This window comes from Fringilla coelebs (assembly GCF_963513975.1).
Source record: "Fringilla coelebs genome assembly, chromosome: 4".
Classification (NCBI taxonomy): domain Eukaryota; kingdom Metazoa; phylum Chordata; class Aves; order Passeriformes; family Fringillidae; genus Fringilla; species Fringilla coelebs.
Window position 1 is genome coordinate 28052979 of NC_140032.1, and position 27467 is coordinate 28080445.

Consider the following 27467-nt stretch of genomic DNA (forward strand, 5'->3'; position numbering starts at 1 on the left):
AACATTTCTAAAGTGTACATGTGCAACAGTAACATTTCACATTAAATTAACAAAGATTTGCACTAAATACCAATGAAGTTTTACTTTGCTTTAGCTTTGTTGCAGCCATTTCTGATAAAGTATTGGAAATCTGTAAAAATAAACCCAAAACACTACTACCCAGTTTAAAACAGCAAAAATGTTTTAAGAGCCGAATAAAACACTATGTAGTATATTGTCTCAATTTTTTGTAACTTATACAAACAAAAAAATACCATTTCTTTTGACAAGGTTATGTATGATTAACCTCTATGTTCATATAGTAATGTATAAAAACTACAAGATGTATAATTGTGGGGTATTTGTTGTGTACTTTTTTAATTTTTCAAATGTTTTAAAGTGCAATTGTTTATTATACTGTCATTTTAAATCTTATTAAACTATAACCTGGTCAAACTTATCTAATCATTGATATATGCCCTCTGTGTCTCATTTTGCTAATCATGTAGTTCAGGTTTGCCTTACAAATAGAACTTTTTACAGTGCTACAACCGTACTACCTGCTACACAGGATTTAAAGTAGATGAGAGCAAGTAAGATAAGAGTTTCTACTACACTTCTTTTAGAAGACTCTCAGGAAATGCTCTCAGTGAAGTGTACTTTTGCCACTGCAAGTACTTGACTTTCATCACCAAGACCACTGGTACTTATTTCTAAGGTGTTAAAGAACACAAAACCCAATTTACACAAGCTTTTATTAATAGTTCTTGTGAAAACAATGTAAACAGCATTCATTCAAATATCTTAAAAAATTATTTGACAGTGGTTAATTTGAGCAGTGCACACTTCATCCTGGAACTCATACTGTTCCTGTCATTGAAATTTAATAAAGATTCATAGTGTTATTTCCACTTTAGAATACAAGAGGCAACTCCTACTGACTTCAGTGGAGTTTAAGTATATGCTAGATTAATTAAACCATGACAGGTCTCTGTCCACAAAAGATGAACTATTCTGTCTGTACCAACTGTAGGAAACAGGTTGCTCCTTGCAGGTGTATGAATTTCAGGCTATGTCTCCAGAAATCAAGTAAAGTTAGATTCAGAAAAGGACTTGGGTTAGCTTGGCTGGCACAGAAATCTTGACAGACAGACAAACACTAGTCTGGTACAAGGAAGAGCCAGGCACAGGCGAGGAGGGACTGAGAGAAAGCAACACACTCCTCCCTCGGAGATAAGCCTGCTGTGGAATGTGGCACCTTACACACTTTGTCCCCTCTCTGGCAAGGTGCTGAGCAGCCATCCTCTCTCCACCACTGGACACTGCCTGATGCAAAATCCCACCTGATAAGCCTGCGAGGAGCATCTCTTGCCTGCAGCAAAAGTGGCAGGGGGTAGAGAGCACCTGTGAGCTCCTAGTTTACAAATGTAAACAATAACAAGGAAGCAGCCGAACATCTTAGATGTTACTTTTCCCTGCTATTTGCAGATCTAGACAATAAACATAATCATTTCTACAGCCAACAACAAGCTTTGCTCCCCATACTACAGGAGAAGAGAAAACCTCGCCTGGAAGCTTATCTACTCCTTCTGCTGTTCCACTCTTGGCATTCAGGATCCACACTTTGCCATCTGTAGATACTGCCGCCAAGAGAATTTTGTTATTTAAGTCATCACTTTGGAAAATGAATGGTGTTCCATATACACTTGAAGTGGCTTCAAATTTCCACAGTAAATTACCCTGCATGTTACAGCAGTAGATAAAGCAGTCGTGAGAGCCAAAAAATATTTCTTGCTTAGTTAAACTTGAGAGGCATGGAGATGAAAACACTGGTCCATTAGTGGAAAATTGCCAAACCTACAGAAAGAACATAACAAGCCATTATCAAAGGTTTTCTACATTATCAGTTTTACAGCAACTATAATTTTTTAATAGACTCATTGTTGATAGGAGAGCATTTAATTTCAAAAGCATACTAGATTTCAGTGAGGGCTGGTAAATCTTTGTCAAATTATAAATAAGGTTTTACACAGAGAGTAAGCAATAAAAGTCTCATAAAATAGATATGGAAGAGGGAAGAGTTACTACCTTTGGTGAGGCCCATGTAAAAATGACCAATTTGGGAAAAGAATATTCTTGGGCTGTTGAACAATTAGTAATGAACATCAAGAATCTTGTTAATATGTCATTCTTTGCCAGGCATATATTCCTTTTGGAATACAGATTTCCTCTGCTTATGCTAACAATCTGCAGATCCCTCCTCAAGAGAGTATCAGGTCTGCAACACTGCTGCAAGCAGAGAGCAGTGCATGGATGGGCTAACATGTATTTCATAACCAGAAAAGGCTCAGGAATTGCCATAAATACTGCATCTCAGGCTAACAAATGAATGGTGTCAGTTTTTTACCACCACATACAAACTACATTCATCTCTGAGGAACTAAAAAAATACTCTCACTTAATTCAATGTGAAGGCTTACACATATTTTACCAGAATTATGATTTGGCGGTTTTTTGACAAATGCATAAAAATTCTAAAAAACCTTTACTTCTGAATAACCATCATCTTATAGAAGAGATACCTTAAAACTGCTTGGAAAGCTCCAAATGAAATAATTTCATTTGCTAAACTTGGCACTAAACTTGACAATTTACTTTGGGTATAAGGTCTGAACTAGAAATCCTCTTATTGCATCAGGCAACTTGAGTTTGTGATACAGTCCTAATAAAGTATCTTACTCAGGGTTTTGTGATGGACATAAAAACCCGACAATGCTTTTACCTCTTCTCCAGAATGAGTGTAACAATATAAGTTTCCATCCACACACCCAACACAGACGTAGTTCTCATTGCAGTGAGGAGAGGAGAAGAGTGGTTTTCCAAGGTTGCTTTTCCAAATCTTATTCCCTGTCACCTATAAATGGCAGCATGGAATATCTGATGCTTAACACAACTATAAGAAACAGTACAAAACAACCCTTCCATCACTGCCTGACCCAGCCCTTACGTAATGTGGAATACAAAGCCAAACCCCCAAACCAAAACAACAACAATAACACCCACACAAAACAAAAATTTAATCAAAACTTCCTCACCATTGGGAAAGTAATAATGATAATTAAGAGTTTATTAGCAGTAGTTCTAATAAATGCCAGATTCAGTTTTTTGTTTCATTCCCAGCTGCTCAGTATGTGACAAGGGCCAATGAAGCAGAGATACTTTGGAATCAACTTATATTGCTACTCTAGGACGTGTTGCAACTCACTATCTATGACTGTCACAATGCATTTCTACTGTATCTTGCACATTCTCCAGGAATTAGGATTATTCACAAAAACAGGAAGGCACAGACTCACTTGTAGGTGGGTTTCTCAACTACCTCTTACTGTGGATTACAGAATAAGAAAGTATCTTTTCTTAAACACTTTTGCTGCAAAACCACACACTGGTTTTCTAATGGCAGACTGGTTAGTAGTGAGGACAGTTGTAGTGGGTGGAAGGTAAAAGTGATTAGGATTGATGCTCTGTGTTGTGTGAGTACAGAAACAGTAACAGCTGCTTCTAGCCCCTGTTCCTTTTATCAGGCAGGACCAGCTGCAAGCCAACAATGCCTCAGAAAACCATGAAATTGCTCCACATCTATCAAGAATGCCATTTCCCCAGTGGAAAGAACAGAACTGCACACTGAGATTAAAAGGACAGCTCTTAAATATGGGGAGGGAGGCAGTAAGAAGAATGAAGGGGCTTCTTTCTGCATTCTGTTCTGATTTCTGTATATTTTTTTTTTCCAATCCTACTGTCAAAGGAGGAGGGGGCAGGAAATACATCTATAGACTTGCTCTCACTCCCTGATTACTGATACAGGAATGACAAGAAACTGACTGCAACTTTGACCTATGGTCAGCATGTGAATTCAACCAATCACTTCAGCTCTTCTTATCACCAGGTGAATTTCTGAAGTATGGCAAGAATTACGGTAACCTAGCATATCATTATAATGCCCCCAAGTCAAAAATATTTCATGGTAACATATGATCACCTTCCCTTTCACTAGAATAGCAATCTTAACTTCAGAAATACATTTGGATGAAAGACATGCAAGCAAAGGTACATACTGGGTTAACAGCCAGTAACAGTCCTCCTAGTGTAGCAACGTAGAGATGATGTGGAAAAGAACTTAGACAAGGAGATGAAAACACAGCTCCACCTTCACAGTGTAACTTCCATATACACACCTTTTTCTGTAAGTACATGAAAAAAGAATAATAAACAATTTTTCAATTGGAGTTTGAGCTCATCATGTTTGCAAAGACCTTTGAATGTCAAACATTATCAAGTACTGTGTTTACTCAGCAAATACTAGTTAAGAAGTGAAGACAATCTACACGCCGTGACAGCAACACATGGGCCATTGGCTTTCTCTTCCAGTAACTAAAATAAATTCAGCTAATGAAAATGCAGTATCTGCCCCTTTTATTTCCCTTCTGCCTCCATCTTCTCATTTGCAAGGTAAGATGGAAAACCACAGTTCTATTTCTAGCTAGACACCCTATTCTGAAACACCTATGGAGAATTTAATAACTAAGAAACTTAATATTTGGTTTCAACCAGGACTAATAGCACAAGAACCACAACTGAGAACACCACTAAAACTGTATACTGTCACATAATTCTAACTCCACTTACAATAGGCCTAACTTTCAGAAGTGTGACTGGGGACTCCTAAGAATACTAACACCAGTGGAACTTCTTCTGGTGCACTATAAATAGTGTCTAAATTCAATATTTATTGTTCTACAAGTAAAAGTGAGTCAGTGTCCTTACATAAATATCCAAAGCATACACATGTTGGTCATGAGATCCAATGTAGACCAGTCCACTGGAAGGGTCTACAACTGCAGAGCTTTTCACAGTGTCTTCTGTGACAAAAGTCCAGTGTATTTCTCCATCACTGCTATGAAGCACATACACTAAGCCATCATAACACCCTATGTGGAATAAAACATGATGGGGGAAAAAAAGAATAATGATTATTTGCATTGGTGGTGTGACATATGCTGCCAGTTGCATCATTGCTGGAAAGAAGTAAGATTATTCATAAGGTAGAGTTTCAAAATACTTTTGGAAGCTTCTCCTGTGTTTTTAGCTCAAAGGTTTTTGCTGATACAGTCAAAGATGATTGTTCTGTGTGTTTTTTCCTAAGTTGCATTTAGAATATGCTTATTTCACTACCTTTCTATCAAAATTTTCAGTAACAATAGTAGAAAACACAGTGAGTTGCTGAAAGGGGAGAACACAAATTTTTTAACTTACCTCTTTGTCTAGGTTTTGTTTTTGAAAACAAAGGTGTTAAAAGAATAAAATTTGTAAGTTTTCTATTGAAAACTGAACTGGCATCATAGAAACTCCTTCATGTTAATGAAATATTCAATTTTATGATCAAGAGTGAACAGCAATCAAAATACAAACAAAAAGATGGCAACATTAGAGTTGAATTAAAAAACCTCATCACTTGGCCATCTGTGCTAACCAGTGATGTAGATGTATTAGCTAAAAAGATGACATCAAGATAGATAATTGCAATTCCAATGACAACAGATATGACAAAACTAAAAAAATTATCCAAACACGTTCTTTACATTTCCAAAAAGAAGAGTCAAATGAGATAATTAAACTCTGTGAAAAATAGTATGAGGTACCATGTACTAATTTCTAACTCTAACAATTTACCAAGACATTTTAAGACTCCATTACCTTTCTATACTTCAAAAAAACCCCAAAAACAACAGTTTAAGTGTCACACCTTAATCTACCCCTAAAAGAAACTGTAACAACTGATTATTCCTTATTAATAAACTGGGATATAATAAACCACAAGTGTTTACGTTAGATAAGCTCCATCACTAGTTATCATAAAACTTAAATTACTTCTTCCTTCTGTTTCTATTTTACAATAAATTAGTTCTGAGGCAGATACGACGTTGATGGATGGAGGACAACCAGAGATAAGAAATGTGATTCTCTGTCATTCATCTTGTATTTAGCAGAAAAAATAATTGAAAATGAAGGCTGAAACAAAAGACATACCAACAACAATGAAATTTCCACACTTGGATACACAGGCAGAAGACTCAATACGATCTCCAAGGTTCTTCTCCCACTTTATTTCTCCTGAATCTAGATCAATTGCCTGCATTGCATGGGAGTGAGAGCCAATATACACAGATGCAGATACTTCTTCTTTAGCTGGTATTATAACCAGTGGTGATGCATCAACACATTTTCTTGTGTTTGATTTCCACCTCACACACAATGCCAGCTCTGCCACTGACGAATGACGACATTCTGCATGGATTTGCTGAACAGAGGAACGGTAATTTTTATTTGCCTTGTTTTCAAGTGTTAACATTCTGTTCTCCAGTTCAGACCCTTGCACATGGCTTTTCATTACACCTGGATTCTTGGAATGCAGAGAGGAGGGCTGCTGTAGTGGTTCCACTCCTACCTGTACTGTATTTTTGGGCTGCACAGAAGACTTGGTGAAATTCATAGAGAAAAAATGATTTCCTCTGTTCAGTGCAATAAACGGAATTAATCTTGAGGCAATCTCAAGACCTCTTTCAGATGTCAATTTAATGTATTTTCCATGGAATTCATCTCCATTGTTCCCTCTTAATTTTCTTTTCACAACATTGTCAGAATTCATTAATTGTTCTTCATCTGCAAACAGCATTTGAAGAATATGTCTGTAAACCTCTTCAATTGAGTGGCTGAGAATAACTTCAAGGAGTCCTGGCACAGCTTTGCCTACTAACATCTCAATTTCTTCATAAAATCGTAGTGCCTTTAGGGAGTCTCCACCACTGTACAGAAATACTGCCTCTTTAGAAATTCCAGTGGAATCACATGGAAGACCAAGGACAGACTAGAGAAAAAAAGAGGGAAAGAGGTATCAGTCCATAGGTGTTATACCATGTCACACACATAAAACCTCAGGTGGGGTAGAATGCACCTGAACACCTAGAAGTTGTGCTAAAAATGAACAACTGAGAAAATTCACTACTCTGCAAAAAATCATTGAAAAATGTTAGTGCCAACAGAGGGACTGATAGAAAAAGAACTGGGGAGGAACAAGGAAATAGGGACATACGAATTCTGTACTACAAAATGTCTTGCTCAATTCCAATTCTGCAGTCTAAGGAATTAAAGGGAATTGTACTATATATGGACTGGCCATTTTCAATACCATTTATCAATGAAAACTTTGCAGATAAAACATAGATGTCTTTTGATAAAATCTGTTTAGGTGCTTTATTTCAATAACAAAGCTTATATAAACTGTTCTTTTCACTTCTAAATTATTTAAGTAACCTACTTACCTACCTACTTTTGAAGTTATAAGCCCTTCAGTTCATGAAAGATTTTGCATTTGGCATTGTTGCTACAACAAACAGCAATAACTGAGTCGCCTCTCACCACACTCTCTTGTTATTAAGTCTGGATGTCAAATCCAAACCCTTTGGTTTTGGAAGTCACCTTCTGCTGTCCATAATGGACCCAACTAATTCCCTGGGTTATCACTTCATTAATGTGAAAAGGATTGGCACAGACAAATAAATACACTGCATTTACTTCTTCGAGTCCTAGGCCACAGTTAAGCCCATTTTCAGGTGAAACTTCTAAGCTCAGCTTTTAAAAGCAAACTAATACTGTTTGGCATCATATTTCAATACCTTGAAAAACAAGTTTTTAGCACAGAAATTTAGAAACAATCCAGACAGGCAGACCAAGAGACAGTTGTGCAACTGCGCCATCTATTTAAAAAAAGGATTCTTCAATTTATAATTATCTTGAGAAATAAGAAACTCTACTAACACAGCAGCTAATTTTTTACAAAGTTTCCATGTCCCAGTTCCTTGTTTTCTTTAGTGAGACCTTCTTTTGGCATGTGAAGCAGCATTCAAAAAGCTACTGACATTACATTCTCTCTATGCTAATTGCTTACACCTCATAGCCTGCAGTTCTATCTGATAGAGAAATAAAAATTACTCTCTTGGCCGCTGCAGAGGAATTATATTTAAGTATTAACTGAATAGAATAGAGCTGTACTGCTTAATTCTATAGGCAGCTAGAATGTTCTGGTTGCATTAGTCATAGTTCTTAAAACTGTTTAATTCCTGACACATGTATAATGATCCACTTGCAAAGATAAAAAGGCAGCTCAAAATACTACCTTCCATAAATACTGCAATCTTTCCCACAATTCCTCTGCGTCACTCAGCTTACTGTCACGCCTTCTGGAGTTTAGATGGTTCTGGTAAATCTTGTTCAGTTCAGATATATCAACTTTGCCTTTGTAGAAAATAAAGGATGATTTTTTTCATTGCTCATTCAGTATTAGCACTTTCAAAACTTGCTCTGCCTAAACAGTCACTACATTCTTGTATGTATTTCCTTATTCATACTCTACTGCATCTGCATTTTTTTACACAGTTGATCAACCACATGAAAACCAGTTAGGTTTTTGAAAATTTACCCCTCCCACGGAATCCCACCTTCAAGGCCTGCTTTTTCCTCAGCAGAAGTGAGGGTTCTGTTGCATACTGCAACAGGAGCAACTGAGGTAAGAAATGTGCAGTGTTAAAACTAAACTGATTTTTCTATTACTCTTTGACTCTCAAATGAAACATCATCAAGAAAACATAATAATACATGGCCATTATTTCCTACTGGGCATTACTTATCTAACGTACATATTCTAAAAGCATGAATCAGATACTGGATTTTGGTCAATAAATACATTAAAACAAGTGGCAAGGGTTCTTAATAGCTTCATTTACCATGTGATGTTAAAGGCAAAGCTTTAATCACTACAATCTCATCAGGCACTGCATAAGCTGGCAGACGCTTCTGGAGTTCTTTAAATGTTTCTCTCTCTTCAAAATCATCTCTGGGTAAAACAAAGAGGATAAGTTTTTCCTGTTGGTACCAGGTAACTGCACAAGCTTCTACCTGGCAAAGAACTTCAGCAACCTGTAATTAAAAAACATTAGTCTTGTTTTGAAATGCATTTCATCAATAGGGTAAAAGAAGCAAAAAACAATGAAAAAAACACACACCTTTAAAAACTGTGTTTTTCTCACATTCCTACATAACATCCTCTGAAATAGCTTCTTTTGTAGCTGAAACTTGTACTTCACATAAAAATAAACTCAGATAATAAACTCAAATAATATATGTATTATTTGCCAAAATGCCATGAACAAGATATAATCCAGGAGTCTGACACTCAGAACATTCGCTATACTCAGTACTTTTCAGATGTTTATACATTTCTCAATTCTCCTGGAAGAAACCATATAATAAAACAGATTCCCAAGAACTCAGAACTCCTCCCTAAATTATGTGACAAGATTTTTTATAATACACCCACTAAATTCCTTCAGACTCCTAAAAGTCATCTGAAAACAAGCAAATACCCATTTCTGATGATAACAATGTGTTTCTTATATCTGCCTTTTTACAGTGGCACACTCTACTCTGTGGGTGTAAGCACTTACCTGCTGCAGATATTCAATATTAAAACGTTTGCCGTGACGTTTAATCTGATTGTCCTTCCGACCCAAGAAGAACAACTTTGCATTCTTCACTCTTACAAAATCCCCTGTTTCTCTCATTGTACCCAGTGGCACAGTTATTTCATCATCAAGAAAGCAGACTCGTTCTTCACCACCTAGACAACAAAAGATTGTGGTCATATATATAAAATAGCTAACTGTAAATGAAAATTATAGAGAGTGCTTTATCAAATTCTCTTAAACTTTACTGTGAGTTATAAGAAATATTGAGACATTATTATCAATGTCCAAACTTCTGCAATGCACAGTTTTGGCTAAGCAGTTAATTCAGTTAATACACAGAAATTACTTCAGCTGAGAATGTCAAAATGCAAGAAGGGTAAAAGAAATCAATATAACAAAGGGGTAGTCTGCAGATAAAATGATGGTAATTTCCTGTTCATCATTCCAACAACCTAAAATACTATCAGAAGGTTCTCAGCCCAATCAGAACTTAAAACACTGTATTAATCTGTGTATCACAGGCAAATACCAAGTAAAATAATCAATATATTATTAAATCTCAATCAATTAAGAATAGCATCTTAGAAGAATTAGAAACATAAAATAACCTATAAATATTTGTCCCTCGCCTTCAAGAACTGCAGATCCATTGGCATCTCTGACCTCAACTTTGGTTCCAAGGAGCGGTGATCCCAAAGGTATAGGAAAATCCGTTCTAAATATATTAGAAAGAAACAGTAGAAGTCTTTCTCTTCTGAACACAAAACAACTGCCCCAGAAACCAGCATCATGTAGTTTTTTTAAAGACTGGCATTAGAGAAAGGAAGATTCTTGGGACTTCTTTCTACAAAATTTTAATAAATTGATACCTTCTTTGAAAAGGTATCTGCTTTCTAACTCATTTTTTCCTGCCTAATTTGAGCTTTTACTCTATTTTAATAAGTACAGTTAAGAAAAGTTCAGAAAAAGATTTAGAAAACGTTCAGTTCAGAAAAGACTGAAATACAAGAAACTGTCATTTCAATGTCATGTATCTATTATAGACTTCTCTTGAACTACTGACCAACTCCTTCCTTTCTCTTCATTCTCCAGCCTCTTCAAGCAGATGCAGGACATCATTTATTGAATATAAAAGCTATTTCTGAGTGGGAGTATAGAATAATATATTTTCTTCAGTAAAGCAAAACTCAAAATTTAATACTTAAAGCAACTTTAAATAACTTTGGCATGGATTCCATTTCAATTTCTATTTTAAAGTATTACATTTTTTGTTTGAACTCAGAGAAAATTAGTTTTACATGAGAATGTAATAACACTTCATGACAATCCACTATTTTTAGTCTTCAAGGGTTTAAGCACCAGGTTAATATATCACATCATTTGTGCTAACCATCCCATTTTGTAGGACACATTTAACTCACACTGCATGTATAATTATTATGGCATGGAATAATCACACATTTCAAGAGAAAATTAAACAGTGAGATAATGGGAAGTACCTTTCATGACTCTATAAAATAAGAAAGAATGAAGAAAAAACACCAAACAACCAAACAAGTCAGAAACTGAGTGAAATATGACAGAGTGATAAATGATGAAAAGAAAGTACTTCTTGAAGTTTAAATTACTGTGAAACCTTGGGTGAGCCACTTTGGACAAATTTCTGTCACCCACACTACGAAAATAGGGGAGGGGGAGGCTGTAGTGGCTCATGAGACAATGGATTAGTCTGTTTCTACATAAAACCCAAATGTAACTTCTACCAGTATAAACACTCATGAGGACTCAGTAGCCCTGGTAACAGCAGACTGAGACTATTTCTGGTGATTTTCATCATTCACATGCCAAGCCATTGAGAACAGTGAATTTTCCTACCTAAAATCAGCACTAAAAACCTCCTCAGGAATCTTGTAGCAAGTGGCCCAGCTTGACACTTCAGTAATACCATAGAGATTAAAAATGCTTGTTTTGTTCTCCTTGTGCTTCCAACTTTTCAAGAGACTCAGTACGGGAAATGCTTCTCCACCAAGGGCTAAGACACGAAGTGAAGTATTTGCAGACAACACTCTTGATTTAATAATGTCAGCTCCAAACCTCCTGAGAAGGGTTGGTGTTGCCTGAATGATACATATTTTAAAAAAAGGAGAAAGACCTGTTACATTTTATCAGTGTATGTGTACCTCTCTCCTGGTATATAACTGTATTTTATATACTTTAAAACATCTAAGTACAGACCATCACAACATATCAACCATCACAACATACCAAGTATCACAACATACCAACCATCACAATGGTGTTTTGTGAGATTTTGTTTCTTATTAGGCCTTTAATGAGTACTATCAGCATAAATCTATAAATCTATTCTTCTGCAAAGCTTCTTCTTTACTCAAGTGTGTTATAGGTTCTCTTTTGTGTCTCAGCTATTAATCCTCAATGTATGCACATTAGTTCTTATGTTAATTACTTGGAAACAGAAAGCAACACAGTATTCTCTCTATGTTATTGTTTGAGCCTCTTTTCCCTTCATTCCAGAATGTTACAGCAAAAATATAACCTGTACATCTGATTAATGTGCATACAAAACATTTAAAGACCTTACATAACGCTAAAAATTCCTGGGATGTCAGATTCTGGGTTGGCCCTGATTTATGCAAATAGAACAGTGTACAAGAATGGGTTTTTCTCAAAGCTTTCACTAAAATAATTAGGGGGAAAAGATATAAAACCTAAATCCCCCAAACCCGAACTAGCTTCCTTTCAGCTCTTTCTAGAAAACTATTGGTGATGTAGAGCCCTTTCACTGAAAGGAAACAAAACAGTAAATCATTTTACCAGGCACATTTCACTCTCATTCTTGCCTACTTTTCTAGTAAGAGAACTGGAAAATTAATGGGATTATTCCTTACCAGGTTCTTTTTTTCTAGTAATAGATGAAGACCATCTTTTTTCAATTGATAATTTTAACAATAGTGAAATTTTAGCAACAAAACAACTGAAAAAAATTATACACTTCCCTCCCTCATAATTATTTTTGGATTTCTTGAGTCTGCTCAAAAAATTTAGTGGGGGAGGTAATGTCTTTCTATTTTTTAAGAAACATCACAAAATTACTCACCCATCAGTTAAGCTGTAAGGAGAACATTTTTGTCAATAATTCAGCTGAGAAGCCCCTCCTTCAGAGATTAGGACAATGATCAAAAAAAAACCCCACAAAAACAAATCAAACTTTTCTTAGAAAGTCTTCTCAAAAATCTTCATTCATCAATTTTTGGCTTTCTCTATTACTGCTTAAAACACTTATCAAATATATTGTTAAAGGTCTTAAAAGACACTTAAAAAAATCTTTCTCATAGAGAACAATATGTCAGAATTTTTTTTTCTAACAGCAAATGAGCTAAACTGATCATGAAACTTGTGTATCATAGGATAATCTACACCATTTATAGCAATCCTAACAAATAAAAATAAGAGCAGAGAATACTTACAAAAGATTTGTAACTAATGGATTTTTTCCTGCTGTGGAATCTTCAGCCAACTATTCATTAATCTTAAATTTAAACCCTACAATCTCAATTATCACCATTCTTACAAAAAAAAAAAAAAAAAAGGGGACTGGAACAGGGTCTGGAGCACAAATCCTACAAGGAGCAGCTGAGGGAGCTGGAGTTGTTTAGCCTGGAGAAAAGGAGGCTCAGGGGTGAACTTTTTGCTCTCTACAACTGCCTAAAAGGAGGGTGTAGCCAGATGGGGGCCAGTCTCTTCTCCCAAGAAGCAAGTGACAGGACAGGTGTCCTGAAACAGGACAGGACTACAGATACAGGCCAGGCTTATTCAGCCATGCTGGATGCTTCAAGTAAATTTTGCAAACTTTAAAATTATTAAAATTGAAATCATATAGGAGATAATCTAATTTAAGACATAAGAGATGCATAAAGCCTCACATAAGCAGGTGACACGAAAACAGGAAGTATTGCTCTAAAATCAATTATTACCCTGTTCTCATTATTGTAAAAATGACAAACATTTTACCACCCTATACATAGCACTGGTTTAGTTGTACTGTTAGCATAAAAACTAACATTAAAACTTAAAACCTGTTTATGACAAAATACTCCAAGATCAAGCCCATTAAAAAGTGCTTAAAATGTCTGTAATGGTTTACGCTATTACCAGATTCCTCAGAACAAAAACTTTAATTAACAGAATAATTAATTTAACTCTTAAGAAGTAAAGGTTTCTGAAAATAATCTTCAGCTCAGTGTTTTCTATCACAAAATGTTTGAGGCTTTGATCAAATGGTAATTTTCTAGACAGCTAACAGCTGTTTGTCTACAACAAAAAGGATAGCTATTGCCTTTGAGCAAGAACACTCCTGTCCTATTAACACTAGATTCTAGGCTGACAAAAAAGTAGTACCCATTAATAAAAGTGAGAAGCAAGACACTGGAGACACTTAGATTTTGCCTACCTGCAACACTGTCACATGGTGGTGGTGAAACAGAGCAGCAGAGAGCTCCACAGGCATCATTTTAATGGTGTTTGGTACGACAAGAATAGAGGCTCCACTTGTTAGAGCCATGAACAATTCCACCACAGACGGGTCAAATGTGAGAGGAGATGCCAGGAACAGCACATCATCCTGTGTGATCTCAAATATAGATCTAAAATAAGAAAGCTAGGAATTAGAAATCTGTTGCATGCAGTCAAAAAACCCTTCCCAACTAAAAGAATGAAAGCATGAAAGAAATGCATTAGCAAAGCTCAGATCTTAAAGGCTCTAAATATGCAGACATGTAATTTGAGCAAGAGCTCCTGGACTGTAACTGTTGATTTCACTAATGATGTGTTTTATGAAAATACCTATCATATTACACACCAATAGAGTTCACTGAAAGGCATATTTCAACTAAAAGATGCTCATTAAAAAAGGATAAATATAAAGAAAGAAAAAGCAAAGAAGAAGAAAGGAAAAGACAAGACAGGAAAAATATTGTATTTTCCGTAATAACTTTTTTAAAATATGAATGAAACAGAAGATACCTGGCTAGCCTAAAAAGGAATTATGAATTAAGAACTACAGAACACATTAAATATAACTGTGAGCAAATGATTAATTTCATTGTCAATTTCTTTTAAACCACAAGCCAGAAGACGGTACAAAACTTAGAGAAACAGTGCACTATTTGAAGCACAGCCCCCAAAAATGAAGGCAAAGCACCATTTAAGTATAATACTGATAGAGAAACAAACTGTTACATGATTCTACTTGGAAATAAAAGAAAAAACCCACAAAGATGGATAAGGAGGAAGAAGTGAAGTTGTGTCAGCAGAAATCCTATGTACACCCCTCTGAAGTATTACAAAAAATCCTAAAAGCATTAAATTTGTAAAAGCATTTGAAAGGAAAACTGAAAACCACACTTACTTACTTAAGATGCTGAATATTAGGCACTATACATTTATGAGGCACTCTGACTATTTTGGGGATCCCTGTAGTTCCTGATGTATGCAAGACATACGCTAACGTGTCTTTCTGGCCAGAATCCATGTATCCTGCTTCTGATGTTTTTGCTTTGGCTTGATCTGGGCAAACTCCTGGCTGTGAGTTACCCACAGCTTTGAAAGGCTCACATTCACTTTTCATATTGTGTACTTCTGAACTGAAATCAGTGTTGCTTGAGCTCATTTGGAAGAGAGTTAAACCAATATGTTCTATGGCAGAGGAATTGTGGTAAAAACAGCCAGCATGGGACATCTGGAATTTCTGCAAGAGAAAATGAACAATTCAAACAGTGGAACTCAGGAGGCACTGCCATTGTTTCATGCATGCAATGAAACAGAAAACAGCATTTCATACAAACAAGCTGTTATTTTTCATACCTCTACTTTAGGAGGATGCATATCAGACAGTTATAAGCTCATGTATTTCTACAAATTAAATATGAGTAAACACAGACTTCATAAATGCAAAATAAACAGTTATGTGAGCAAATGGAAAAAGGAAATGGAAAATATACAGAAGAAAATGCTGCAGAAGACCAAGGAAACTGAACTGTAATTTGTCTATTCCCTTTGCAATGAGTGAGGGCTTAAGATCTGGGATGAGTTAGAAAAAGAGAAACCCAAGTATTAAATGCAGGAGCTTTTTTAACTACTGCAGATTTCCAACTCTTAGCATTGATATATAAAGAAACAAGTCTGGAAAAGTCTTCCAATATCAGCGCCCAATGAGGTTGCCTAAACAACAGTGTAACAGGAAAGAAGGCAATTGTTTTGAAGAACAGAGAAACATTTTGTACTTTTGATTTTAAAGATGTTCCTTTCTGAGTAAGAAAGACAACCTTTTGCCATGAAAAAACAAAAGTAGTCCATCCAAGCTTATTAAAACAGAATTCAATTTGCATATCAACATGTCTAAATTGCCCTTCAATGCTTCCTATAGAAGCCTGAACACTTACATTTATTTTGTCATTCTCAACAAGAACATACTGAAGGTTGCTTTTCTTCATGAAGTAAGTTGATAGAGTTGGTGGTGCATCTGGATCAATAGGTGAATAGGCAGCTGGAACTTGAAGGATTCTAACAAAACACAAATGTTTAAAAAACAATTTTTAAAAAATAAGAAAATCCTCTTAGATTTTGCTAAAATTTCTTTTATGCCTTTTATAGGTGTCTGAACTAGAAATAGGTATAAAAAGATACCTATATAAAGGATACAAACATAAGAAACCCTCAGCAGAAGCAGGATTTTAAAAATTCATGGATTAATATGAGTGTTGAGATCACAAGCAATTCAACTTTCTAGCCATCAGTTAATCAACACCAGTTTAATGTTACAATGCTCACTACTTCTTTCCGTACTATTTGTAATGGAACATTAAATGCATGTTCATTTACCTTAAAACAAGGAATTTGCATTCAGAACATCTTTTTTTTTATAGCCAGCAAGACCATTAAAAAAACCTGCACAGTACTTTTCTCAGTAGATGTTTTCTGTCAGATCACCTCCAGTTTTAAACAAGCAGAATAAATGTACTGGTCAATAATTTTTTCATATTTCTATAAACATGTTAAATCACTTTTGATGAAGGGATGCAGTTACAGACAGTTTACAGCTTTAAGGCTTAAGATTCAGAAATATTTTAGCAATGGCTTTTCAAATGGTTGTCATATTGCCATCTTTTTCCCCGAATGATGCAAGACTCCAGAACTGAGATGGTGCTACTATGGTATTACAACATTTTTGTTGCTGTTAAAAATACAAACAAACTGTAAAACTTGCTTTAACAGAGATAACCCTTAAAAAAACAACACAAAGCGCAAGCATTCAAGCCATTACCCTAAGATCCAAGACGGCAGGTTTATTCCCGGATAGCAGTAAAGGCCTATTTCACATCTGCCTCGTCGGTCGCAGTGCTTTCGAAGGAAAGCTGTCAGCTCCAGGGCGAGCCCGAGCACGGCGGCGTAGGTGCGGCAGGCGGGGGGCTCGCCGCGGCCCCCATCGAAGCGCACGGCCGCCCGCTCCGGGTGCCGCCCGGCCGCCCGCGCCACCAGCTCCTGCAGCCTCATGGCACCCGCACCGCCTCCGACCCTTCAGCCGGACTGCAGCGGCACACTCAGCACTGCCAGAAAGGAGGGGGAAATAACATCCATGGCAGGGAATACGCAGCTCTGCCACGCCTTAGACGGGAAAAGGTGCGAAGCTGGATTCCTGACTTGTACTGAGGTAGCTTGTTCCTCACCGTTACAATTGTGTTTTCAAAGCTGGGCATCACTGAGTTGATAAATTCATTAGCGCAACTTAATTAATTAGTAACTCTTTCAATGGAATTGTGAAACACGAATCCTTCCTTCACTAGCAAAAACTCCCAACACGTGAACTTTTGGGGCACTGCTCGTGCTTGTGCCCGTTTCTGCCCCGCGAGCCCTCCCGCCAAGGCCGGACGGGTGACCGGACGAATCCAGGCATTAGCCCCCGCTCCCCTCTTCCAGGTCACCCCGTTTCCACACAGGTGGGACACGGGACGGACACAGACCAGCGGCTCCCGGCGCTCCTCGGGGTCCCGGCCCGCGGTACTTCCCGGTGCCCTCCTGGCCCCGCCCCAGCCCGCCAGCCGCGGCGCCTCCGATTGGCGGAACGCGGTAATGCTGCGCTCTCATTGGCCAGCGGCCGTCGCGCCGTTTGGGTATCCACAAGCAGTTCCTGCTCCGCCAGAGCCAAGCGCCATTGTTTCCTGAGGGAAGGAGAGAGGGGGAGAGGAACAGCGAGTGCGCCAAAGCCTTCGTCGCTGTCCCCGGCAGGCATGGGAAAGGGGCTAAAAACAAATGCAGATGGCTCAGGCGAAGGGCAGGGTTCCACCCCTCACGCTCACAGTTCAGTCGTCTCGGTCCCTGTGTGTGCTCCCCCTCCGGCCCAGAAGGTGGTACGGCCTCCTGCGGTAGTACTGCCGTGGGCGGGCGGGGATGTCACGTCCGGGCTGCGGGGCGGGCGCTCCGTTCTTCCCGGTGCTGGGAGCGGCGGGACGCTGGGCCGTCTCAGGAGCGGTCCCTGCAGCAGTCCCTGGACTATCCTCGGGAGCGGCCCCTGCAGCCAGCCCGTGCCCGGCTACCGGCAGGGCGAACGGCGGCGGCCGGGGCTGGGCTTCCCCCCGGATACGGTTCAGGGCCGCCAGCGGGGAGTGAGGGTGAGGGCAGCGGGAGCCGTGCTGGGGGAAGAGGGCACCGGAACTGCCCTGGGGGCCGCCTGCGTGATTTAATGCCACAAAGTCATAGAACCATGGGCTATTAAGGATTGGAAGGGTCCTTAAAAATCCTCTACTTCTAACACCCTGCTGCGAGCAGGGACACCTTTCACTAGACCAGGCTGCTCAATGGCCCATCCAGCCTGGCTTTGAGCTCTTCCCGGGATGGGGCATCCACGCCTTCTTTGGGCAGCCTGTGCCAGTGCCTCTCCACCCCCACAGTAAATTATTTGCTTTGCCTCCGAGGCGCATTCAAGGTGTCATTAAAAAAGCCTCTGCGCGTGGTGCCGGTGATGCCTCGGGAAGAGAACCAGAAAACTGGTTCACAGCCATTTTTAATGTTTGCATGGGAGAAGTTAGACATCAGCTTTCCGCTGTTTGTCACATTCTCTAAGTGATAGTCTGGCACAGTTGCACATTGGTAATACAGCAGGAACGGTTTCACAGTAAAATATTAATGCAAATAGCGACACCTAAAGCCAGAATTTTCTTCTTCAGCACTCTCACTGGTGTGTTGGCTGTATGTGATAGTGTGTAGTAATCTGAAGCATAATTCCAGCTGTAAGAATAGAATGACACTTAAAAGTGTCTCCTCTAACTTAAGATTTTGAAAAATACATAATAAAGATTCAGCATTGCAGTGCATCCAGTGTTCACAGTAGCAGATAGAATTTCATTTCCATAATGTGGAGGGGGAAAACGGCAACAGGACTAATTTTTTTTGAAATTAGAATTATGCGATCCTATGCTCAAATCACATTAATTAGTGATAAAACAATTATTAGGAGACTTTAAAAATAGCATTTTGTTCAAAGCATATTACAGAGAATTTGCACAAGTTTCATTTCCAGTCCTGTGGACTATTTCAGACAGACTTTTTACACTGTGCATCTAAATGTTTATCTCACATATAAAGGGCTCCTTTTTGTATTTGTATTTGATGTATTTGTAATCTAAGACCTCAACATAGCCCTTCTAAAAATTATTTTCTTTTGATGGTGGTATATAAGAATAGTGAAAAATGTTCACATCAGTTTTTCTGGTTTTTTTCATACTCCTTCCTGGTTAACCTGGAAGAGGGGGTGGTTAGTGTCCACCCTGTTCTGGTTTTGTTCAATTTACTGTCCAGATGGACTGTTATGGTTCTTGTAACAAAGCAAACTTGCTACTTATAAGAGATCCACATACACCCCCCAATGTGCAGATCTGGGTGCTGATGAATCCCCATACTCATCACATCTGGGTTCTCCCACAGGTTTGGCTGCAAGTAGGTTCTGATTCCACTGCACAAGTCACAGTCCTGACTTCATTGAAGCATGTGTATTTACATGCTTTTTCAAACTAGGACTTTTGTGTTGTGATTGTCAATGAGGCACAATTGCTACAAATCCCACATAAAACTCCCTTTTGAATTTAATCAGCAATCTTGTAATTCTCAACTATATGGAAAATGATGGGAAAGTTAGAAGCTCTCAAACTTTTTATTTTTTTTTTAACAGTGTCACAAACAATTATAAGGCCAAAATACACAATATTAAATAGAAAATCTAAAATTAAGTAGCTGGTATTCGGTGAGAAAGACTGAGGTATACAAACTATTTTTAAAATTGTGCGGAAATTTGCAATAGTTATGAAAAGGTGCTTTTCCATTTTCAGCTAGTGGTTCATTGTCCAAGTGATCTTCCCATATACCAGTAACTGTGACCAGCTGAACACAATGCATTTAACAGCTGATGGTTCTTCAGAATTTTTTTAAACATTACATTTATTCTAACAGCAGTAATGTAGTGAAATAAGACTATAACCAAAACAACTCATGATTATCATTTGATATATCATTTTTACTGTTAAGTATGGAAAGTTTGTGTTTTTTTAGTTTACTTTGGATGTTGACAAATGAAAAGTACACTTCAGAAATTGCCAGACTTATGCCAGAGAAAACAAGGTGTAAAACAGAAAAAAGAATGGCAGTGCCAAGTATTTTTTAGTTCTTCCACATTATACTGGCAATTGATAGAAGCACACAAAGATAATATAATTACATGACTTTAAAACAGAATTTTAAAGTTACAAAACTAGAGAGCTTTTTGGATGAGCATTTCCCTGAGTCTTCATTTTTAAAAATCATGTTAGACATCATATGCATAGGATCTGTTACAAAGGCCTCAATTAAAAAAGGCTGTATGCAGAAGTTCGAGACCTCTATTCTTAAAAAGCCAAAGCAACAACTGCTGAGGAAGCAATTTCAGTCTTCAGAATCTGGTATTTGTCCTAAGGAGAAAAGCAAACTTCAGATACTTTTGCACTAAGACTTTGATAATTTCAAGTTACATCATCACACGATTTGTGCTTTGTGAACAAGTCTAATGGGGGAGCTTTTAGGGCAAACTTTGGGACTTCTACATAATTAAAAACCCTTTGGTTTTTATAGTATTTCGTGAGAAAACAGAAGGCACAACTGTGCATCAAAACTATATGATTTTGTATTTTAATCTACTTACATTGTTTTCATCAGCACATTGGACTTTCTGTAAGTCTTTACTTAAAGATGTGTTTTAGTAACAGTAATTAGTTAAATGTCATAAGGCTTCTGTTTGACCTAAATGCAAGAAGGCTATTTAGCAAGAAGGCATCATTGAAAAAGGTACATTCAACAAGATATGAACTGATGTCCATCCACTAAAAGTTCACCATTCTAGCTCAACGGGATAGTCTCCAGTGAGACACGCTGTGCAATGACCAAGCTTTCCAATAAATGACTTGTCGGTTTTGGGGTTGTTTTGTCTTGCTTTGATGCTTTCTTGCACAGATGATACCAACCCCTCCACAGAAAGATAGACAACACTGTCTGCTCCTAGAGGAAATAAAGGATCATCAGTTAAAGCTGCAATATTGTACCAAATGCAATGCTCTTTGGAAATGCAGTCACATTATCATATCGTTTATGAAAGAGAATGACTGAAAAATTTTAAAGATTATCATATGTCCTGTCCTTCTCAAATGCTTTGTGCAGGGAGCAGACTCACTAATCTAGACAGAAAGTTCTGTTGGAAACAAATATGTGACACATAACTGCAAACACAGAACCAAAGTCCAGAGTGTGTACTATGACTCCCTGAGCTCCCTGTAGTCTCCCTGAGTTAACCTTAGTTCAGGTCTGGAAGTAGATGTGTGTGTGGCTAGTGCTTCCCAAATCTGAGCACCAAGGACTACCAAGCCTCTCTGGGACCTGGAGGAGGGGAAGACCATCATGTTAAAAAAAATCATTATGCAATTCATGCAAATTTTCTAGCAGCAGGAATGTTTGATAGCCTTTTCATATCATTCGTTTTCTATCCTTTGCACTCATGTGGTGAATAATACTTAAAAATGAGATCCTACAAACCTGAAATATTTCTATACACCTTCACAATAATTTGGGGAAAAAGATTTCATCACAGTATTAGACACTGAAAATAAGTCTTTAACATAGAAAATTGGAGTTTACAGTGGAACATAAACTGTCAATCTATCTTTTGTTCTGCTGCAAACACGACTCAAAATTGCAGGTTTTTAACATTCTTTGATTGGTTTCAAATGTCATTTCTTTCAAAGTGAAATACATAATACAGTTAAAATTATTTACATAAATGTCAATTTGTAGAAAATTCAGTGGATATTTACAAATTCTAAATGTATTTTTATGAATATCTCATGCAAGTGAAACTACATCCGCTTTTCATTATAGGACAGATTTTCATGACTTATTTTCTTCCTAGTATTTTGACTGTGGTAGCTTCTTTTTTTCAAGTTTCTCCAAAGGAGCTTTAAGTATTGGGAAGCTTTGTTGTCATACTTTATTTGCAATTTATGCTTATGCAATTATTCTAATACTTTCTATTGTTTTGACAAATACAGCTCCCTAACTATGTTAAAAAAAAAGTATGTAGCTGAATTGATCCATAGAGTACTCAAACAATGCAGAAACCTAGCTTACCAACCTTACAGTTCTTTAGTTAGTTTTGCCTGGTGCCCTGATATGTTCTGCTTTACTTTGAAATACATTATAAAATACAGCTGACAACCCTTAAAAGAAGAAAAAAAAGAAAAGTAGCATTTACCTATATAGTTTGCAAGATCACGAAATTCAGGTCTGTTGGCAATGAGTTCTTCTTTAGTTGGAATGTTTATTCCCATGTAACAAGGAAATCTTATAGGAGGTGAAGCTACACGGATGTGCACCTGAATAAAAATAGTTTCAAAACAGGCTGATATAAGTTGATGGTCAGCAGATAATAGCAAAATCTCAATTCTACACAGTGATAATGAACAGAACACAGCACTGCACAGAAATCATTGAAGGGTTAAAAGTAAGATAGCGTTTTTATCAGATGCCAACAGAGTAGGAGATGACAGTTTTAGACAGGTTTAGAACTTTTTTTTTACAGTATTTCCTAATGTTCTTAGAAGGTTCCATCCTGATTTTATTTCTCGTCGTGTTCAATTCTTGATAAACAAGTTTCAGCTTACAAAATCAAACATTATACAGGACATTTTTGCTCCAATGACTGACTTGCACACTGTTCTGCTTAAAAAAATCTTTATCAGTTAAAAAAATGGTGCTCTGGTGACTTAAGATATGGGATATTTACAGCAGTATATGGTTGCACTCTTTGCACTTCCACATGTCACACATCAGGAATACTTGGTTTTCTGATCTTAACTGATTTGTATTCCATTCTTTTTTATTTGCCAAATAGTGCTTTGTAAGCAGAGACCTGTTCCTGTCACCCCAATCACCCAAAAGTCACACTCATACAAAAGAACCTTCTTGACCTATCTTCACAGTAAACACAAACTAGCCATTGTTTTTTTTCCACATTTGCCCTTTTAAATAAAGCAACAATGTACAGTAAAATGAAGTCAAGCCCCTGGGCTTTAACCTCCCATCAGTTTCCATTTACATCTGTATTATACTGACTTGAAATTAACTTACCTCTTTGGCTCCTGATTCTCTCAGTAGTTTTATTATGGGTGAAATGGTATTGCCTCTCACAATTGAATCATCAATGATAACAACTCGTTTGCCTTTAAAATTGTCAGACAGAACACCAAACTTCTTTGCAACACCAAGCTGCCGTAACCTCATATTTGGCTGGATAAATGTTCTTCCTACATATCGATTTTTACAGAGTACTTCAACATACGGTAGTCCACACTGCAAACAGGAGACAGTTAAGCAGAATTAATACAGAAGGACTTGTTAGTCTCAGGTACTGTTTTTTACAGTGACCTTAGGACTTAGTATGACCTCACAGTAACCAAAAAATGTTTAAATACCATAATATAGAGGAATAACAACAGAAAAAACAAGGCAGGCAACTCAATGCGAGTAGCCTACCTACTGAAGATACAGAGCTTTATCAATATGCAACTCTAACAGCCAACATCATTATAGTCCATTACAAAAAGAGATGCGCATAAAAATGCTTGGGGGGAAAAAAAAGAACAAGGTAGCATTTACCTTTTGAGCATAACCAAGAGCTGCTGGGGTTGCAGACTCTGGAACAGTGCTGACCAGGTCTGCTTCCACAGGTGCTTCAATAGCAAGCTGCTGCCCACATCTTTTACGGACTGAATATACCATCTGACCTACAAATAGAAAGAAGTGTTTTTCTTGGTATGCATGATTCACACTTCTTCTCAGTCTTCTGTATTAATTTCTGTGTCAAGTTGCAGGCATAGAAGTCAGTCAGAAAAGTTCCAGAACTAATAAGCAGTTATTTGCCTAAGGTAATTTTTTATTTCATTCCATAATGTCACAATCTAACATTCACATTCATATCACTACACAGAAACTAAAATCCAGTTTGCCCTAATTGACTAACTAACTAAAGGTCCTGTGGATGTTACAAAATCTATCTGCAGGAGGAAAGAAATAGAAATTATGCCTATGCATATTCTATTTTTAGACTGCTTTTTCTGACAGACAAAATTTATGCAATCCTTCTGTCTGCTTCTGTCCACTTACTGACTTTGAATCAGTTGGCAAAATTCACCCTAAATTTAGTAAGGGAATAAGGGGACTCAGAAGCTTTTAAGGTCCTACAAATCTTGCAACGTGGGGAAGAACTGGAAGTATTGTGATGAGATGAGGCATAGTGAAAGCTACAGCAGCAGTACCAAGGAATGTGAGAAGTAAGGATACTGAAGGGTAAGGTGATTGTGAAAGAAAAGGAATTCGGGGTGAAACTGGCTTTATAAGGGTGGGGATTTGTACTGGATCAATAGATAGCATGTCCCTAGAAAGCAATGAAGAGATTGTTTGCCAGGTATGAGAATCCTGGGTAGTATTTTGAGAGCTTCTGTTGAAATAATAATAAAAGCATTACACTGACAATGCCAAGTACTTAGATAATGCATAGATTTACGAGTTAAATTACAAGCAACTTCCTGAAATGACACTTATTGCAAAGAAAAATCTCAAAATAAAGTTATTTTCTAAATACTACTTCACCAGTCTAATTTTTAAAATGTTTCCCAAGAACCAGTAAAGTCCCTTTCTTCAGTCTCTCACTTTTAAAAGATCTTTCATCTCCCTTAATCATGTTCACGTTTCATTGTTCCCATAGGAGTATGCAGGCAGCCTGTCTGAGGCTGGCTGTATCCACATCCAGAAACAGGAGGGTGATGTTACATGCTCCTCCTGATGAGTTTTATCTCAAAACCTTTGTCAGCCCATTCTGTCCCAGCTGTGCTCTGTAAGGTTATATCCACTGGTACTCCACTATGATCATAGAGTCACTGTGCTCCAAGATAACATCTTACACTATTTAGGAAAGAGCCCCGTATGCAACATTTTGTACCTTCAAAAATACTGTCTGGTCTTGCAAAATAAACGTATTCAAAGATGCAGAATGCTGACGGATCTCCTTCAGATCTTCGTACAACATCCAGTGTCTGGACATCATGTCTGGATATTTTCACAATCTCCCCAGGAAGGACCTCCCGATAGTACCTTGAAAAAGAAATGCAGAGAAATACAGAGAAAAAGAAATACAGAGTTAGAAATGTCCTCAAGCTGGATGATAATTTTGAACTACAAACAAGAGTCAACTGACATGGTATTTGGCAACTTGGGATTTAATGTTTAATCACTGTCTAAGGAAGAGTTTTCAGATAAAGTAAGAATCAGGCCACTTACTCTGCACCAATAGACAAAAAGCTGCAGGACTCAGAAGAAACAACCCATCCTTCTGTTTCAGTGTTATCTTTTCCTGTAGTAAAAGATTTCAGTTAGAGTCCCCAGCTTTTGCTACCATGAACCCCCGCAATCACATTTTTGTGCAGTATCTGGTTTGCTATGGTTTCCAAGTGTGCAATTAAAGACTATTGTAATTTCTAACTAAAATGTATAGCATTCCACTGTTTCCACCTTTCCATTATTTAAAAAAATCCCAAACACATCCACAAAATAAACATCATAAACATGTTCTAGGCAGAAGTGGAGTAACAGCATCGTATTCATAACTCATGAAGAGAAACATTTCAGGGAACTACCTTTGTTATCCCTGCACTATTTCAAACTTTTCAAATTCTAGTTCAGTGACTTTAGATAGACATAATTACTTTTGTTGACACAAGAAAATCCTTACTTTTCCTAGGCTAAATTGTTTGATAAATGCTTTTGATTACAATGGATGCTGGATTGAATTCCAATGAGAGTTTTGAGAGTCAAGCATAGGAAAGATATCATTGTGTCACATAGAGTAGGAATGTCTATATGTTTTTTAAAATCTTGGTAATTTTTCTTGTGGTTAAAATTACTCAGTTTTCTGAAGATATGGAAGAATTTACTACTTTGCCTTTGAATTATTCTGGTTTGCAACAAATGAAGATATTTTGTTGATATAAGTGACAAGTGGAGAAAATTGTTGACTTGCGGGCTGAACAGGAACACAATGAATTTTTCCCATAAACTGCTTGTGTAATGGTCACTACATGTGACAGGGCTGCTTGGAATTCAGAGATACACTGCAAGTAATCCAGCACTTTTTGCCCACCTTACTATAGGAGAAAAAAGGAAGAAACCAGACTTGTTTCTAGACATAGTCCTGAACAACTGATTTTAAGTGGCCTGGCATGAGGAGGGATTTGGACCAATGACCTTCTGTGCTCCCTTCCAACCTCAGCCCCTCTGTGATTCTGTACATCACTGCTTTCTTGTTTAAGCAATGAGAATTATTTAAATTGTATTACAGTTGGAATGCTTAACTGTGGCTATCATTAGGCCACTAAGATTCCCTGTATCTGGGAATGGAATTTTGCACAATTCCTATAGATGATTTTTTTTTCTTGCCAACTTTTTTTATTTTTCAAAACTGATTTTTGCATCACATATTTCTACTTATACCTCAGTAAGTGTAGCTTTATTTACTTATATCAGTGATTTCAAGCACATCCTATGCATATGGAGATTCATACACACACACACATATATATATAGTTTACCTTTTCCATTCATGTCCCCTACTGGAATAAGGCGACCAATGCAGAGCGGGCGATTCCCATACGGATCACGTACTGCATAGATGATGTCTTTATGCATAATTAGCAAGGAATATGAAGTTGGAGTTTCCTTCATTAAGTTTTTTATTCTGGAATGAGACATAGGTGAACATAACTGTGTGCCACACGAACAGCTGTGTGCATTTACAGCTGCATCATGCTGAGGTGCAATGGCTGGAGCTGAGTGTGAAGCCCATGCTGCTCACCTGGCCACCCAGTCAGCCGTATCGTCGTTTTCCAGCGGAGGTGTGAAAGCCAGCAGCTGGGTGATCAGTTCGCTGTCAGAACTGGTCGACAGTCCCACACCGTGCCGCATAAGCTTTTAAGACACAAACCAAAAGTGTTACCAGCATTAGAAAAAAAATCTCACATCACACCACTCAGGTTTGAACCTAACAACACCTTGATGCAATGAACAAACACTTCACAGTGCTTCAGGTGATCACAGCATAATAATGCCAACTTTCTTCAAACAAACCAACTACGTTAAATGAAGTCAGACAATCTTCTATGCTAGCACTACATTCTTCCTTCTTCATCTTATTCCTTTGCTCTTCATGAAACCCAAAGTAATGCCATCAATATTCAGGGCATAAATTCATGTTTGGGTGATTTA

At 37.6% G+C, this 27467-nt stretch overlaps 2 protein-coding genes across 3 annotated transcripts in view; both read right to left on the reverse strand.

The window, feature by feature from the left end:
• Positions 1 to 716: 716 nt before the first annotated feature.
• On the reverse strand, positions 717 to 17616 carry AASDH (aminoadipate-semialdehyde dehydrogenase). Its single transcript, XM_084205171.1, has 14 exons — positions 16903 to 17616; positions 16022 to 16142; positions 14993 to 15327; positions 14032 to 14224; positions 11436 to 11677; positions 10169 to 10275; positions 9540 to 9712; positions 8820 to 9012; positions 8213 to 8331; positions 6067 to 6904; positions 4804 to 4967; positions 4095 to 4220; positions 2762 to 2893; positions 717 to 1836 (listed from the first exon to the last, which is right to left on the reverse strand). Exons 1-14 carry the CDS (start codon positions 17130 to 17132, stop codon positions 1438 to 1440), a joined length of 3372 nt encoding a protein of 1123 aa, XP_084061297.1. The 5' UTR covers positions 17133 to 17616; the 3' UTR covers positions 717 to 1437.
• A 2165-nt stretch (positions 17617 to 19781) lies between these two features.
• The window catches only part of PPAT (phosphoribosyl pyrophosphate amidotransferase), a 42399-nt gene continuing 34713 nt past the window's right edge, over positions 19782 to 27467 (reverse strand). For both annotated transcript variants that reach the window (XM_084205026.1, XM_084205027.1), the window contains exons 4-11: positions 27058 to 27170; positions 26795 to 26940; positions 25488 to 25560; positions 25150 to 25301; positions 23808 to 23935; positions 23280 to 23501; positions 22405 to 22525; positions 19782 to 21158 (exon numbers count right to left, since the gene is read on the reverse strand). In XM_084205026.1, coding sequence (XP_084061152.1) covers positions 20992 to 21158; positions 22405 to 22525; positions 23280 to 23501; positions 23808 to 23935; positions 25150 to 25301; positions 25488 to 25560; positions 26795 to 26940; positions 27058 to 27170 — 1122 coding nt within the window. In that variant the 3' untranslated portion in view covers positions 19782 to 20991. The remainder of the gene's footprint in view (positions 21159 to 22404; positions 22526 to 23279; positions 23502 to 23807; positions 23936 to 25149; positions 25302 to 25487; positions 25561 to 26794; positions 26941 to 27057; positions 27171 to 27467) is intronic.